Source organism: Acipenser ruthenus, chromosome 11, assembly GCF_902713425.1.
Source record: "Acipenser ruthenus chromosome 11, fAciRut3.2 maternal haplotype, whole genome shotgun sequence".
Classification (NCBI taxonomy): domain Eukaryota; kingdom Metazoa; phylum Chordata; class Actinopteri; order Acipenseriformes; family Acipenseridae; genus Acipenser; species Acipenser ruthenus.
In genome coordinates this window covers 26,041,516-26,058,835 of record NC_081199.1, presented here as the reverse complement: position 1 = coordinate 26,058,835, position 17,320 = coordinate 26,041,516, and the positions used below count along the sequence as shown (strand labels likewise).

Genomic DNA, 17,320 nt, shown 5'->3' with positions numbered 1-17,320 from the left:
TTTCCATTGCCTGGTACAAAGTGCGGCCCAAGCGAACCCCATTACTAAATCCTGTGGCAGTTTACTCGGATAGGAGTCTTTTCAGCAGCAGGTGGTGGGGTGGGGGACGAGTTGGCTTTGGCGCTCCCAAGGTTGGTGAGGTGAGATCCAGTTTAGGCTGCTTCTCCTCACCGCTCTGTGGTGATCCCTACAGGCCAAGTGAGCTTGGGGGCAGAGATTTGCTGGGCTGGTCTTTGTCCTCCAGAGGCCGGTAGCCTGCAGACATCCACTCTCAGGTTCCTGGGTGTAAAAAGACGCCCACTGAGCCTCGGGTCTCTGAGCTGTATGGGGAATCGCCGCGGTGAAGGAGAAAAATTAGGCATTCCAAATTGGGAGAACATTAAAACCCACTCAATACAGTTACCAACACTTGGGCATTTTATATTAGAATTGAAATTTAATTTTGTTCCCTTGAAGTAAAAATCTTTCAGAATTTTCTCAATTTATATTCCAGGGAAGTGATCAACTCATACTATCTTGTATTGATATTTATAAAACAGTTCTAGATTGTCTATATGAAAAAGAATATGCAAGAATTTGTTAATCTGAATTTAAGATTTTATATAAAATCACATTCACCAGTCTGATTTCAGCGAACATTTTCAAAATGTGTTTTAGATGTTTCTTGATGTTGCTTAATAGTTGCATATTGGTCACTCCGTCCACTCTGTGCGGTTTAGCTTAGCTTTGCTTATGAAGTCAAATAGAAATCGTCGCCTCTCATTACAGAACATTTCACAGCCAAGAAGTGTCATGTAGAGTAACCACTGAAGTGACACGTAGAGTTACCACATCTAAGGTGATTTCACAATTAATGCTGGGGGAACGAAAGAAAATTCAAAAGCTAAACCATATGAGGCGGCGAGAATTGATGAGAAATGAGGAATGTTAATGCCACTGTCAGCCAACTGCCACACAAGCTACACAACACAAATACTACAAAGTGCTTCAAATACATAGCCATTTGATCTTTGGTATGTTATTTTATATGCATGAGTAAGTTATTAAAGGTTCAAACTTGTTTTGTGTTGTTTTCCTAGGGATTGTGGGGTGTGGCCAACCGATATTTAGAGTGGGATTTGACCACCACATGTGCAGTATCCCGTACAGAACAATCGAAAGCAGGGTGAGTCCTGCACAGACGCTGTATAATCTTTGGAAGCTGACATTTGTTGCTTATAAGTGTAATGTTTGATTGCATGTACAACGTTTCATCAAGTCATGTAAACATATGTTTAAAACTCTCCTTAAATAGTATAGATCCAGAAGTTCTGATGAATCTGCACTTCTGCCAGATCAATCCTTGTTTATGTTTAAAGTGAACAGTATAGTTAAGTTGACCATATGGCCCTGTGTTACCTGGGATAGTTTGGGACAGTTCAGGCTTTTCAACTCACAACCCAATGCATTCTGGTACGTTTTACCTGTCAACCCAATGCATTCTGGTACGTTTGACCTGTCTCAGGTACCATTCTTTCCTTTAAGAGAAGCAGGACTACGCTTACCAGAATGCATTGGGTGTCGAAAGCGTTCTACAGGGATGCTGGCCCATATTGACTCCAATGCTTCCCACAGTTGTGTTAAGTTGGGTGGCAGTGGATCTCTACTCCGAATAGCTCGTTCCATCTCATCCCACAGATGCTCAATTGGATTTAGATCTGGTGACTGGGCAGGCCACTGCAGTAAGCTGAATTCACTGTCATGCTCGTGGAACCATTCCTGGACAATCCTAGCCTTGTGGCATGGGGCATTATCCTGCTGAAAAAATCCATTAGCAGATGGATACACTGTTGCCATGAAGGGATGCACCTGATTGGCAATGATGTTCAGATATCCTGTGGCATTCAAACATTGCTCCACTTTTATCAAGGGGCCCAATGTGTGCCATGAAAACACACCCCACACCATCACACCACCACCACTAGCCTGCAATGTTGACACGCGGCATGATGGATGCAAGTACTCATGTGGTTTTCTCCATACCTTAGTCCTCCCATCAGCGTGAAACAGCAGGAACCGGGATTCATCAGACCAGCCAATGTTTTTCCAATCCTCCAGTGTCCTGTGTTTTCGTTCCTTAGCCCACTGCAACTGCAGTTTCTTATGTTTTGCTGAAAGAAGTGGAACTCTGTTAGGTCGTCGGCTGCCATACCCCATTCGTGTCAAGGTATGACGAGTTGTGCATTCTTTTATGGGTCTTTCGGCACCAATGTTGTACTGGACTGTCAGCTGACTAACTGTAGCCCGTCTGTTGCTCTGCACAATTCGTGTCAGCCTCCTTTGGCCTCTTTCATCAATGAGCCGTTTTTGACCACTGGCCTGCCGTTGGCTGGATGTCCTTTGGGTGGTGGACCATCCTTGATACACATGGGAAACTGTTGAGCGTGAAAAGCCCAGCAGCGTTGCAGTTCTTGACACACGCAAACCGGCACGCCTGGCACCTACTACCATACCCCGTTCAAAAGCACTTAAATCTTTTGTCTTGCCCATTTACCCTCTGAATGGCACACATACAGTACACAATCCATGTCTCAATTGTGTCAAGGCTTAAAAATCCTTCTTTAACCTGTCTCCCCTTCATCTAACCTGATTGAAGTGGATTTAACAGGTTACATCAAGAAGGGATCATAGCTTTCACCTGGATTCACCTCGTCAGTCTATTTCATGGAAAGAGCAGGTGTTCCTAATGTTTTGTACATTCAGTGTATATATAGTATATATAGTAATATTTAACATACTATGCCAGTGGTGATTTAGTTTACTCTTTAACATGTTAAAGAGAACTGGAAGAAGTCGGATTGATTTGTAAACTACGCTGGATTCACAATGTACTTTTTGTGCAGGTGGTGGGGGGGGGGGGGACCTGTTTATTTGATCTAAAAAGAGTGTCTATCAAAAGATTGCAGTGGGCAGTAAGGATGGTCTATATTTGTAGAAGGAAGTCTTGAATGAATCAAACGGACGTTACCTTTTAAAGCAACTGAATAAACCCCACATTGTTCTATTTTAATTTAATATAATTCATTTAGTTATGCATTTAGGAATTAAACTTTTACTCCCAATCTCTTGTATTTGTAGTATGTTGAAGGGGAGTCCTAGTGGACAAGATGTAATTAGCTGCCCATTTGATCCATTCAGAACATCATTGCATAATCAAAAACATTAATTTTAAAATCATTAATATCTGCAGCAGACTGCACGTAGTCTGACCAGAGCCCTAATCAAGCCGCACTGCATTGAGAGGATATAGGAAAAGGTATCACCTAAATTCCAGGGGCCTGTCATCTATCCAAGTGCTGGATACCAACTACTGGGTGTGCTGTGGGCATCACCAGGGTATAGTTATAGCCATTAATGTTCAGTAAGTATAGGGGGGTGCCTGGCCAGTCTGAAAAGGAAAGGCTACCAGTGCAATCAGCAAATCCCTCCCGCGTAACGCAAGCAGCTCAGAAGAGTATAAATGTCCTCAGCTGGTGGAGCGTAAGCAGTCCAGTTTGCATTGTGCGGTAGCTGTGCGGTGTTTTAAACATGAGCTCCTCCATCATCTTCATTCTTTTGGGTCTGGCTGCACACATCTGTGCACTTCCAGTTCAGGTAAGTCCGTGGCTGTTGCCAGGCGATGTGAGTGTACGAAGAAACAAGGAATATTTTCTTAATATTTCATTTTGTACCTGTTTACATATTGCTTGTTTTATGTGTTCTCTACCATTCTCAATTGTAGTTCCTTATTTACCAGGGCACAGTATCTAACGTCAGTTCTCAACCATTTCTAGAAGTTGAATTTGTGAAGTGACGTCGCCACCAGGGCTGGGAAGCTGCAATGCCCCTCCCCTGACACTGGGGTTTAGTATAAAGATTTTCCATTCACTCACTCTCAGTTGCCACAGTAGAGGAGGGTGCAGAAATTGCAGTTGCTCACCCCAGGTGGTCTTTTCTAAAACCACCACACTTCAGAAATGTGTCTTTCAGACCCAGTGGTTAAAAATGACATTAGTTAGGAAGCCTGATAGGTAATGATTTAAGCAGACACAACAGTAGCACATGATATTAAACAGGTAAGAAAACATATTCAGAAAATGTAGAAGGTATTAAGTATTTCTTTCAATGGATAAATGTTGTCATTTCAGCTGTGGCTTTGTGGTTTGTGAAATAAGCTTTGGGGATGGTCTTAAAGCCCAGTGTTCAATAACATCAATAGCCTCCCATTGTCTTTAAGATGTTTACATGGTGTTTGGTGGGTGCAATTTCTGACCTGAGTGTAGTGAGACAGGTACAGTGCAGCATGGAAAAAAATACAAATAAAGGGAAAGAAATAAAGTTTAGGTGGAGGAATCCTATTCATTGCAAATCTCAATTATAATGTTAAGAACTCTAGTGTAAGTCATGCAGTTCTGTATCATTACTAACCTATACTTTCTCTGTAGAATTCTCTTGCGTTAAATGAAGAAACCAAGAGGGTTAAAAGAGGCTTTTCAGGTAACTCTAGGGATCTTAACTAAAGGGCTCTAATGCAGTATCTAGCTTTTCAAGCTCATTATTTATTGCCAGCACCATGACAGTCAGCACTGGTCTCTTTGTGTTCCTGATTATGTATTTATAAACTGCTACTAGCAGTCTGGGGTTCTGCAACGCACCCCTTCTCTATGGAATTATCTATATTACAATGGTTTAACTTACTTCAGGGTTTACTGTATTTTCAAGTCAGTAAGACTCATATTTTAGTAAATGTCATAAGTTATCAATACAGCCAGCAATGCTTTACCCGGGTGAGTGTGCCCTGACATGTTTTATTTGTTATGTAGGCGAGCGCTTGGCAGAAGATGATATGACTGCGATGGACAAAATTATGGATACCAATGAATACCAGAGTATGTGTTTCAAAGTGACTATCATACACACATGATGATGATAGTATTTCTGAGTGCGCATTAACAAAATGAGTGTTTTGCAAAGCCTGGTTAAGCTTGGGGAATGTAGGGTCAACAACATGTGTCCTGTGTGATTTCAAAATGCAAACCCAAGATGTATTTATCGTTATAAATCTAGTTACAGATTCATCACAATTCCATTTCATCTCATCCTGTGTACAGATGTCATCCCTGCATTGAACTTACAGTACAGCTCAATTCAAAAGTTAAAATATCAACACTGTTTTCTGTTTCATGGTAGTTCCTGGCTACATTATCAGGCTTCATGATTTTAAATAAGCTCATTCCATTGTGTGTTATGGTAGCTCTACCTAGAAGAGACCTGAAATAACCAGGGCTCTCTATCCATTTTAGTAACTCCCTTTGCAGACAGCCCCACTTTCAGAGAAGGCGATATTGCTGTCTCAACTAAAAGCAGCTCAGTGAGGTGTTTTGCACAGAGCTGCTTGTGGCCAAAATCTGTGGATGGCCATGTGTATGTGGCCTACAACCTTTCAACGGAGTACTGTGAGTATCCAGAGCAGACGTTTTATTAACTCATGTATATTCCCAATTGAATTCCAATGTTTTAATATTTCAATTTCAGTCACTGCGTGGATAAGTTTGTTAAACTCCATAGAGTTCACAGAAACTGTTTAAAAAAATGTAAATGAAAAATCATGACCGCAGGGGATAAAGAACTTGGTAAACAAATCAATAAAGATCCAATGTTGTGTTTTTAGTCATGAAAGAAAAGGTAAAAGAAAATACCTTTAACGTAATACATAAGTTGTACTGTAGGTGGAGAATGGAGTGGCCACTTTAACACATTACCAGGTATCAGGTGATCCTGAACTACAGTATTTGAGGCAGCGTTTTCTAAAATTCTTCAGTATTCACCTGGTTTTGCTTTTAAGAACCATTTGGTAAAACTTGAGCATCAGCCCTAATATTTGTTGTCATCTTGCAGCTGATATAGACAGAATGATGATAGAGGCTGGAATGGAGGACCTTGCTAATGGTACCTGTATCAGGTTTGTCCCGCGCAACCATGAGTCCAACTACCTGAACATCCAGTCAAAATCCGGGTGAGCCCTTCCGCTTTTTCAAACTGAAGTCTCAAATTGTGAACAGGATTAGCAACCAAGCAGCTAGTTTGACAGGGTTTCCAATATTAACACAAGGGTTGAAGAAAGAGGAATATATACTGTATGTTTAAAGAAAGTAAAAGGGGAAGACTATCAAGTTTAGTATAAAACGTTTAAGGGACTGGGTTCTAGTAAGAAGTTCTGGATCCGGTTTGTGTTTTATATTCAGTTTAAAAAGTACAGTGGAGGACTTTAATATGCTTAAGGGCTCTCCAGACATCCCGAATCTCCTCAAACACTGGCGTGAGTTATTTTCTCCTATGGTACTCACCCATTCCCCCAGCCTCTCCCTCTCTCTCTCTGCTACTGACTAGATCCTCTCTGACTTGTTTAACTCCTTGTCTTGCAGCTGCTGGTCCTACCTGGGTGTTAATGGAGGCCCTCAGGACCTATCTCTTCAGTCTCCGGGCTGCATGTGGTCTGGAATCGCCTCTCACGAGCTGATGCACGCTCTGGGCCTGGTCCATGAACAGTCTCGCATCGACAGAGATAAATACATCACTATTCTGTGGGAGAACGTTTTGAAAGGTAGCTGTTTCCATTCAGAATTTGGTTCACTGCCTTTCAGTTAGTTGTGAAAAGCAATCAAACTACACACTCACTATGAAGTTTGGTTGGTTTGGAAGTTAACCGCTTGTTACATTTGTAGTGTTTTTTGGAAAAAATAAGTGGTTTGTGCTTTAAATTGGGCACCATTTTAGTAAGAGAGCATTGTATCCAGCCCCAAGTGCACCCCTTCTAAAAATGTAGTTTGAATCATGTCTGCTGGCTTAGGAAACAAGTATTTATTTTAATGCTGCAGTGGCGGCACTAATGGCAGGGGTTTGTAACATTCTGTCCCATCAGATCATGAGTTTAATTTTGACAAGTACAAGGCTAACAACCTCAACACCCCATACGACTACGGCTCCCTCATGCACTTTGGAAAGTGAGTATACCTGTACTGGCAAGCAACGCATGAAGTATTTTGTCACATTTAGTTTCTGATGTGTTAGATTATTTATTACCTGCATTTATCACACAAGTCTGCTGTAAGCATAACCAGTTAGCAACAATGTACTTATTCCCATACAGTTGTTAGGTTGCCATCACGGAGACAAGGCATGCTAAGTACATTTAATAAATATCAGAAAGTCATTCAGTTAAGACACTGGCAAGCATGCATTTCATAAACTGAAGCAAGGGCTCTGACAGACAGACCTTTCCATCAGGAGGAGGTAACGCAGCGTGTCACAGACTCACCACAAACTCTTTTCTGTGCTGCAGGTACGCTTACTCTGAGGATGGTTTGCCAACCATCATTCCAAAGAAGTACATCAATACAGCCATTGGCCAGAGAGTTGGTGCCAGCCCCATCGACAAAATGAAAATTAATAAACTCTACAAATGCCGTGAATAAACACATTTCTAACTATTATCTTTGTAAGTCTTAAATCCAGCCAGGAGAAGTGCAACATTTCACAGTAATACTGTATCAGCTTTGCCAATGAATATGCTCTGTACCGTATTGGTTTTACTACCAACAGTGTCAGCACAGTTAGATGATTCAAATATAACTGTGCTAACAAACGTAGACGGTGGATTACAGCTTGATTTGGTTTAACCTTTAATTGTACTTAACTGATAGCACCACCTGGTGACTGAACATTGCTCTATTTATTTATTTCGAGCTCAGGAATCACTGGTTAATTGATTCCCTTTGCTGTTCAACCAATACAAAACCTACATTACATTGAATCAGCTGTTTTACGTCAAACAAAGATATAGAGATGCTTACATTTTCACTGTATCATAATAATATTAGTATGTGTGCTTTCATATTTATTTTGCTTCTCTACATAGACATTTAAATGAGAATCAGCAGCAAGTCTGGTGGACATTGTGCCCATAACACCTAAAGGAAGAATTCCCGGGTGAAGAATAATACCTTCCAAGTAGAATTGCGCTACATTCCAATTACTGAATAAAGATTTTCACCACTGAATTGTATTGTTGTCTGCTTTGAGAAGTTCACTATCATAATTCTAACTGTTGCTTTAAGAGTGGCAAATTTCCCTTTAATATGAAACATTATAACTAGTCTTTTTTTTTTTCAAAACAGGAGATTCATATATTTCTCTTGTGATTTAGATCTGGTAACTGTACAGTGACAATAATGTGTGGAATGCATCCTTATTGGTAACCCAAGATGCCCATCTTGAGCCCCGACTTCAACGACTATGAAATGCCTGGTTAATGGCAACCTCTACAAATGTGTCCAGTACGTTGATAATCTTCCCATGTCTCAAGGAATACATTCCCCAAGTTTCAAACTCCTACACCTTGTGCTTCTCCCACACCACTGGCTGAGAAAAAAAAATCAATTATACATTCATTATAAAAGTATAGCACAGATAGGACATTTAACAGGGCGTGTCCAGAGGGTGTGTGTGTGTGTGTGTGTATATATATATATATATATATATATATATATATATATATATATATATATATATATATATATATATATATATATATATAATGTTGATCAGATCTACAGTACAATGAACATTCAATGCAAACTGGATATGCATTAAATGTTTTGTTTGAGAAACTTAAGTTAGAAACTGTAGTTAAAACATTTTCAAATAGATCCTGTTTTTGTGGGGGTCCAAATTACTGTGGGGCATTTGAAGACAACTCCCTCTGCAAAAAAAACTTCTACTTTTACTTCTTTCACTCTTGAAAATATATCTGACAAGTGATTGTGATAATCCAGGGTACCGAAAGGAATACATCTCTGCCACAAACATACATATTTATATATTTAGAGTATGCACTATAATTCCATACCAAATAAGATACCTATATGAAAAATGCAGTTCATTCTTTTGTTTCATATTTAAGCTCATGCTCCCGTCTTTATGCATAGGGGCAAATAGTTTATAAATCTACATTACTATACAACAGCATGGTTATTTCTGCTAAAGCCTTGTAAGTGGATCTCTAGGTTACTCCTTCTCTCCAACTCTTTTCTGAAAAAGTTCCCTCTGCAAGCACACCCTCTAGAAGCTCAGGTGTGCCATTATAGCATGTCCTGTAGCATGACTATTGACTGCAGGGAATTTGCATACATTTTTCCTTGATGAAAGATGATGTGCCTTAATGTTTCAGCTTTCACAGATGCTGACTGAAGAAGTGCACAGTGAAGGCCAACTGAATACTTAACTACACCCTTCAGAGTCTGCACAGGGATCACTCATTAAAGCACTAAAAGGCTGTAACTATGTTGTGCAGGAATCTGTTTTGAGGCTTCAGTATATCAAAGGCATAGTGAAACAAACAGTGCATACACACTCAACTAACCTGAGGCAATACTACGCTTTATTTTGCCAGGGTCAGGTACAGGGCATCCGGAGCTTAACGGTCACTTTGCTAAACATGGTGGGCTCCCTTGTACCTGCTGACGGCTGCAGCTCAGGAGTTGAATCTATACTGTGGTGGACTTGGAGTTGTGATGCTAATGAAAGGCATGAATTGTTTTTCAGAGACTTAGGGGTTGATTTTACCCTGCTACAGTGCATATATCAACTGTTATACTAGCATTGTCTGGTAAATAAAGATATATGTGATATATTTGATACAGAATTCTATTGCAAGGAGTTTTAATGGGTTAGGTAGATTTAAAAACAGACGAAATGACGGCAAAGATTATAATTAGTACTGGCCTGCGGAAAACAGTACACACAGACATGCAACTTTCATGCACAGGCTATTTTGTTTGCTCAAGTGAAAAAAATCCACATGTAATTAAATACATATAAAAAAACAAACAAAAAAAAACATTAATTAAAGCCGCACATTTATAATACAGGTTGCATACAGCCTTTGCAATGAAGCAATATCTAGCCACAAACATGCAAAGTGACATGACAGGTGGAGGCATTCACACTGTCTTAATCTTACAATATGGAAGGCTGCTCCTCTCAAAGTGCATGGTAGAGTGTTCTAACGACTAGGTGCGCTGCCCCTTGGCAAAGTCCCTCTGACTCATGTCGTTTTATAATGAAGGGGTTCTGATGATCGCAGGGTATAGTTACAGTCCCTCTTGAGTAGGCAATTCAAGTATGGGGGGGGGGGGGGGGGGGGAAATCACTCCACTGATAAGTAGAGGATACCGGTCAGCAAGAGTATAAACGTGTGGAGTCTGTGCAGTTTCAGAGCGCTGGTGCTGGGATTGTACCTGAGTGGAACTACAAGATAAACTCCACAATGATCTTCATCCTCCTTGATCTGGCTGCGCAGACAGGCACGCTTGACATTAGGCAACTTCAAAGTTACTGTAATTCAGGGATGAAGTTTCACTTGCACTAACTGCGATTTATCACCCCCAATCTAGTTTGAGGTCACTGCTTCAGTACCGAGCGTCTGTACCGAGTACACATGTAGGGTCCGAGTGTCGGTACGGAGTGGCGTATCGGCACCGAGTACCTAGCGGTAGTGTCAGCACCAAATCACCAAACGCAGTGTGCAGGTACTAATATACAGTACCAAAAAAAAAATGAAAGGTAACCATCTTATTTGCATTTTTCTCAGATGATGGATCATATTAAAAGACCATCATGAAAGCATGTATTTTATTAGATTAAAGTATGACTCCTCTATTAGAACATTTACAATCTCAACTTTGAAAGATACCAGTATACCTCCATTACAAAAAGAGGTATCCAAAACACACATCTACTACAGTGGCATTTGTACATCTGCTTATTTTTCAAATTGAAAATAAAATTAAAGTTACAAAAAAACAATACAACAAATCAGACGCAACATACACCACTTGAACAAACCATACTTGAAAATGAGCCGGTTATTTTATTTTCTAGTATTTGACTCATCTGAAGCCAATATGTCCTGCCCGTCCCAATACATGCAACACAGGAAGAGATGGGGAGAGGAAACTTGGTGCTTCCCAAAAATGAACAGGATTCAATGGTTTTCACTCCAGTGACGATGAAAATAATGTCTGAAATATAATCAATATAAAATCAAACCTAGCAGCGGTTCACATACAACCACTGCTATTCCTATTGCCAACAATCAGCACATCTTAACGTATATTAATGAATGCATCTTTTCTATATTCATGTTTGTTTTGTTCTTTTGAATAGGCATGTAATGCAAACAAGTCAACATGGGACTGACGTTACCTCGATTCCAACAAAAGAAAGTAGTACAATTTGCCAAATGCCTTCTCTGTAGAATAGAGCTACCCTTGCATTAGTAAATAGATTTACCACAGAATTGAACTGTTGTCTAATTTGTGTACAATGAGGAACTACTGCAAGTTTGCAGTCACTTGCAGTATTCTAGCTATCTACATACAAAGCTTCACCTACAGTGACAGCGTGTGCTTTCCAGAGGGTCTAATGTGGACACGTTTATTCATGGTGTGGAGTAACATGGATCTGCTATTTTCACCACAACATTTTTATTGTAAAAAATCAAATTCCGCTGAAAGCATCACTGCACAAGACCACCAAACTTCCCTCCATCTCACACCACCCCAGACTAGCAATTGTTCTAGAACTTCACATGATGTTGCTCCACAGATAATGCCAATTGTTCTGTGTTCTTTCTATCATTTGCAATTTCAATCTCAGAAGAGACTATACATTAGTTAGATCTAAAATTTAAAAAGTAAAGGGTCTAAATAATAAATACATCCACCTCAAAAAAGGTGTTTTACTTGTACAAGAATTGGAGAAGCACATAAAAAATAAAAGATAAATAGAATGCTGTTGTATGTTGTTTACTTTGCATTCAATTTCAGGTCAGTTTATAAACAGTTTGCTGAAATCATACCAAAAATACCTACATCTTTAGTAATGTGTCTAGTTATAGAAGAGATACTAATCTGGTATATTCATTACATTTAACCACAAAGGAGAAAAGGTTTTCTTAAAATTATTTATTTGCTTTGTAGAAAACATGGACGTAAAAACAAAATTTAAAAAACTGTTTACACCTCAGACCCTTCAAGAATTTTGGCTTAAAAAGGATAACATTACAAACAAATACAGTATATATATATATATAAAAGTATACCAACCAGCAGATCACTCAAAAACAGTGAAAGTATTTGCACAAAATGATAAAGTGCACAAATTTGCTCCTTCACAACACACACGTTTAAAAGGTGAAAGTGAGTCTCCCCATCTTCCTTCCTCCCCCCCTTTGTGGACATAACTGAAACATCAGTGCTTACAAATTAATTTTTTCAAAAATGTGATTATTGCATATACTGTATAGAAAATATTTGCCCATCATCTTGTGTATCTATTCCATTTACAGTAACAGACAGCAAGGGAAAAGTCAGTTTCAGTGCCGATTCTTCATAATAAACGTTCTTTCATCTTTTGGAAATTCTGCTGTAATAAGGTCCTGGGGAGGGCCCTACAGAATGAAACAGATTCACATTCAAACCCAGATAAACACCAAAAATAAAACAAATATTAAAAGTGAAATCAGTCCTACATATGGTTAGGATTAGGCAAAAGCTTTATATAGTTAGATGCTCTCGTAGTATTTTATGAATTATATCATTTTGAAGTTACATGAATAAAAAGCAATAGCTTACTGTTTATGAAAGTGGTTTAACTTTTGTTTTTTTTACCTGATGAAAGGCCTCCTAACTGCTGCTGGACCACTTCTAAATGGTGAATATAGTCAGTCAGAGAGTCCTGAGAGGTGAATGATTGAGACGGGCCAGGAGAGTGGTAAGACCTGGGCAATAGGATAAAGAATCTCATTTGAACTGAATTTCAGATCAAGATGCACATATGGAGGTAGCGGCTCACAGGCAGAAACAGCTAGGTATCCTGCCTGTAGAACCAAGAAGGACCACAATATAGGATAATTGCACCTATTTATACAGGAAACATCCGTATCAATCTTAGATAAGGTTAAGCGTTGTTGTTTTCCTCAACCACTTAATCTCAATCTTTCAGGGGAAATAGTTCCAACAGTTGGCAACAAAGTCGTTGACTGGAAGAGGCACCAGCGAGTACCACCGCCGCTGTAAGAAGTCTGAGTATTTACCTGTTGTGGAGCCTGTAAGGTGGTTTAGGGGGCTGATGCATGTGTGCAATGGCACTTCTGTGGAGTATTTCAGCTTCTCGAGTTGGAGGAGAGTTAAAGGTAACTCCAGGGTGCTGCCTTAAAACCTCTGTCCTGAACCCAGGACCTGGAAAAGGGTTCCACAAAAATGACTTAAGTGTGGTTAAACTATGGAGTATTCAAGCAAATTCTATTCTCCTATTTGCAAATTCTTATGGTTGCTAACATTTCTATTGAGTGTTCCTTGCAATGACTTTAAGTCGATTAATGCTGGGATTTTGTCAAGGTGTCACGGATTCCGTAATTTTTGTTGATGTCTGTAAGCTTTTTTCACGTTGCTGCGAATGATGTTGAACTCGCTTGGTTGCCTTACTTTGTAACGTGGCCGTTCACACGACTCAATACTTTGCAGACATTTTAAAAATGAGCAAATGTACTTCGGGATGACCTGTGCTCCATAAAAGCATCAAACCTCTCAATGTACAATATGTTGTATCAGAATAATAAGGAAACAAACCAGAATGTAAAATAACTGCAAACTGTACCACAGCAGAAAGCAACAGATGCACACAGAGTCTTTTTGAACTTGACGTTTTTTTAAAATGGTATGTAAAATGAACATTGTTGAACCTGATGCTGTGAAACCCACAATAAATAAACATATTTAAATTTCCCTTTTTTCCTACTTGTATACAGACTGATTTGATTTTTATCTAGGTATATTGTATTTAAAAAAACAAACAAAAACAAATACCATAATAAAATTCATCCTCTGATTTTAAATAAATTTGACTGCTCCGTGATTTTTAGTACAAATTACCGTGACAAAATCCTAGCCCCAGTCATCATGTACGAGCAGTAATGAAGGACACAGTTGCTTGAGCAACCCCTTGTGTATGTAAACATTTCATCTTACTGTACATCCATAAAGCATGACAAGATACTCTCTGGGACAGGAACATATCAAACTTTCTGCTGGAATTCACAAGCCTTTCTGGAACAGTAAGTTTGTTGGGGGGGGGGGGGGGGTTGGGGGGAGAACAAAACACACACACACACACACACACACACACACTACCTTCACTGTGTGTGCTTCCATTCACAGCAACAACCTGGATCTGTCCTTTTTTGGCAGCTTTCTGCCACTTCTTTACCAAAAATCTCAACCTGTGGGTGAAGAGACAAATGATTAAAAAAAAAAGTGAGCAGCATTCAAAAATTGGGGTTGGTTTAAAAAAAAAAATAAAGCAGCTCCCATTCTCAATCTTAGTGGCTGACTGTTTATAGTACACAGTTGGACTTGCCTAGATATAGCGATGACAACTCTGACAGCAGATCTGAACTTGTTGATGGGTAGGGAGCGCGGTGCAGAGTCCTGGAGGTCTGCTGTGGAGGGATACACCCCCATTCTGGCAATGAGGGACAGGGTTGCTTGCTCACAATCCTGAAATCCACCCAAGAGGAGCAGCAGGTATTTCTTCTGGTACACCAGAGCCTTCCTGAAGCTCTCTGCTCTCATGTACCTCCTATACAGGCAGTTCATCTGCTTTCAATACAAAATTCGTTTCATGCAGTTCAGTCAATTTACACAAAAAATGCAGAACAGACACATTTTGTGTCAATCCTACATGTATTTAAAGGGTATATCAGCACTACATGAAAAATAAAACAAAACTATCCCACCCTGCTGTTCCAGATGTATTTGGTCATTGTATAATAATCTGTGTGCGTCCAAACATTTGCATAATGCCGCACTGCTTATGTCCAAAATCATTCTTCTGGAGCATCTCTTCTGAGCCAAAAAACTTGACTTCCGCGTGCACTGTCAGATGTACTGGCGCACGCCCAATGAAGAGTTGTGTAAGCTATAATAACCTCCGCGTGGAAACACACTAGTCTGTGTGACAAACATGGTCTGCTTTTGTTTTGTGTAGTAGACATCTTGCACACTACATGTTTCCTTTGCATGTTGTATTTTGATGTATTATGATTAATGTTGCATTCAATAAAAAAATAAAATAAAATAAATAAATAAATAAAGTCTGTGCTGTGTAAGTGGTTGCAGGGAAAAGAAAACCAAGACTGAGTTGTTCTCATTTCCAACTAATGAAGGGACCTACCCACAGTTATAGCAGCATTGTGTTATTTCAATAAACATCCTCCAGCTGGTTCAGAATGTTTGCAGAATGGACACATCAAATAAACTAAACTAGCAAATGACATTCGGAAACAATGTATTTCGTTTCGGAATGAGGTCTTTGAGGATGATCCAATCTAAAAAAATAAATATTGCATTTTTTCTTCCTTCGTATTTGGATGTAAATGGATTTGCATTTGCAACACATGCACAATCGTCTACACACCATTGAGAAGGAAAGTCGAATTCGGCCACAAATTCCATCTCCCTGTCAGTTTCTGAACAATCTGATGTTGAAATATTGTCTGGCATTATTTCGGACGTTCCCTGTGTACAGTCACACTGTGTTGCTGAGGAAAATTAGAATTGAAACCGTTGATGACACAACTTCGATATTTAACAATGAACGCGCACATGATTCATAAATTTACTATACGGTGTAAGGTTCCATTATAATAGCGTTCGTGGTTCCAATTCAGCCTGTAAAACCCCCAGTTTGTGGCAGTGGAATGGTATGTTTATCTTTCTGTTTGTAGATTTTTGCTTGCCATTGTAACTGTGTCTGTTTTTGTTATTTCTGTATACCCCAAGGTGTCTGAACATGAAAACACCGAAACAAACACACTTACAATGGCAAGCAAAAATCTACAAATGGAAAGAAAAACATACCGTTCCACTGCCATATCGAAGTTGTGTCATTAACCGTTTAAATTCATGCACCAGATTCAGAGCACATGTGACGGTACATGCGGAAGTCATGTTTTTTGGCTCAGAAGATCCTCCAGAACCGTGATTTTGGACATAGCAGTGGGGCATTATGCAGATGTTTGGGCGCATACAGATTATTATACAGTGACCAAATACATTTGGAAAAGCAAGGTGGGACAGTTTACGTTTTATTTTTCATGGAGTGCTGATGTACCCTTTAAGAACATACAAAAGTAATCTCCCTGTTGAAAAACAACTTCAGGTCATGGAAAGACAGGAAAGACAGCAGGTCTGACAGATTGACACTCAGGTTAGCAGATGCTTCTATATCCAAGATGACAAATTACTGGTTTCACAAGGAAAACTCTCAAACAAAAAGACTCTACACACTATTGTGGAGAACACAGCTTGCAGAATTTCACCCTGAAGGAATGTGAATCTAGTACCCACAGTCTGACAGGTGTTTTTGTCAACAGGCTGAATATGTACTATTTCCATGCCCACTGTAGTAGACAATAAATGCCAAGACTGCATGCTCTAGACGACTGAGGACAGGCTTACCTTAGTGTGGGAGACATCAGCAGCCGGAGGCCTGTTTTCAATCTCGGCTGTCACACTTGAGAGCTCAGACTCTGCCTTTTTGAGGGCACTGTGCAGGAAGGCTCTTTCCTTCTGCCAGGCAGCCCTTTCTGAGACCTGAACTGAATAGACCATCTCATGAGATCTGACCTGGAACAATAAAACCAAAAAAAGTTAATGTTAGTATCATTTTACCGAACCAACAAAAAAAAAAAAAAAAAGTGGCAGGGGTGGAGGAGGCGGCGGCAGCAGAAGTTACTCATGGTAATGATGTTTGTAATTTAAACTATTAAAGCCTGGGTTTAATGATATTACTGCAACAGAATATTATAAAATGTTCAAATCAATGATTCATTGAGGGATTTTTCCAGGCTTCCAGAACCAGTGATGACTCCTCCACCCAGTTTACCTGTTCACTGCCTGCCTCTCTTTCTTTGTGGATTAGCAGTTCCTTTTCCAGTTTGTCTATGGTACGTTTCAGGTCAATCTTTTCTTCGGTCAAAGCTGCCACACAAGTAGTCAGGTCTGCATTCTCCTTCAGCAAGCGCTCCGCAATGCTTGATGTGGTGTGTACCGGTCTCTGCAAGGGGATTTATTCAGATCAGTGGCAGGTAGAAATTAGGATTTGCATTTATAGAACCAAATGTGACATGCAGCGGGACCTCTACCGATAATCCTATGGCAACAGCTCATGTGGTGTTTTA

General features: G+C 39.7%; 2 protein-coding genes across 4 annotated transcripts in view; one reads left to right on the top strand and one right to left on the bottom strand.

Annotated features, from left to right (window-relative positions):
* The first annotated feature begins 998 nt into the window (after positions 1-998).
* On the top strand, positions 999-8,051 carry LOC117426716 (hatching enzyme 1.2-like). 3 transcript variants are annotated; one of them, XM_059032686.1, is made up of 9 exons: positions 3,381-3,633; positions 4,464-4,515; positions 4,842-4,907; positions 5,322-5,474; positions 5,917-6,034; positions 6,444-6,622; positions 6,941-7,022; positions 7,361-7,516; positions 7,937-8,051. In XM_059032686.1, exons 1-8 carry the CDS (start codon positions 3,568-3,570, stop codon positions 7,491-7,493), a joined length of 849 nt encoding a protein of 282 aa, XP_058888669.1. In that variant the 5' UTR covers positions 3,381-3,567; the 3' UTR covers positions 7,494-7,516; positions 7,937-8,051. The 3 variants fall into 3 exon arrangements, with proteins under 3 accessions (XP_058888670.1, XP_058888669.1, XP_058888668.1); XM_059032687.1 differs by lacking the exon at positions 3,381-3,633 and adding an exon at positions 999-1,165 and having other exon boundaries at positions 7,361-8,045; XM_059032685.1 differs by having other exon boundaries at positions 7,361-8,049.
* A 2,647-nt stretch (positions 8,052-10,698) lies between these two features.
* The window catches only part of LOC117426629 (pericentrin-like), a 63,678-nt gene continuing 57,056 nt past the window's right edge, over positions 10,699-17,320 (bottom strand). The window contains exons 43-49 of the mRNA XM_059033424.1: positions 17,026-17,196; positions 16,599-16,766; positions 14,497-14,735; positions 14,271-14,359; positions 13,175-13,319; positions 12,750-12,859; positions 10,699-12,529 (exon numbers count right to left, since the gene is read on the bottom strand). Of these exons, the coding sequence (XP_058889407.1) occupies positions 12,486-12,529; positions 12,750-12,859; positions 13,175-13,319; positions 14,271-14,359; positions 14,497-14,735; positions 16,599-16,766; positions 17,026-17,196 (966 nt within the window). The 3' untranslated portion in view covers positions 10,699-12,485. The remainder of the gene's footprint in view (positions 12,530-12,749; positions 12,860-13,174; positions 13,320-14,270; positions 14,360-14,496; positions 14,736-16,598; positions 16,767-17,025; positions 17,197-17,320) is intronic.

Excerpts from the sequence above, each read along its gene's own strand:
- LOC117426716 (XM_059032686.1), top strand. The coding sequence starts at position 3,568 with ATGAGCTCCTCCATCATCTTCATTCTTTTGGGTCTGGCTGCACACATC. Across the intron at positions 5,475-5,916 it reads CAACCTTTCAACGGAGTACT|CTGATATAGACAGAATGATG; the intron begins GTGAGTATCCAG and ends GTCATCTTGCAG. Across the intron at positions 6,623-6,940 it reads GTGGGAGAACGTTTTGAAAG|ATCATGAGTTTAATTTTGAC; the intron begins GTAGCTGTTTCC and ends CTGTCCCATCAG.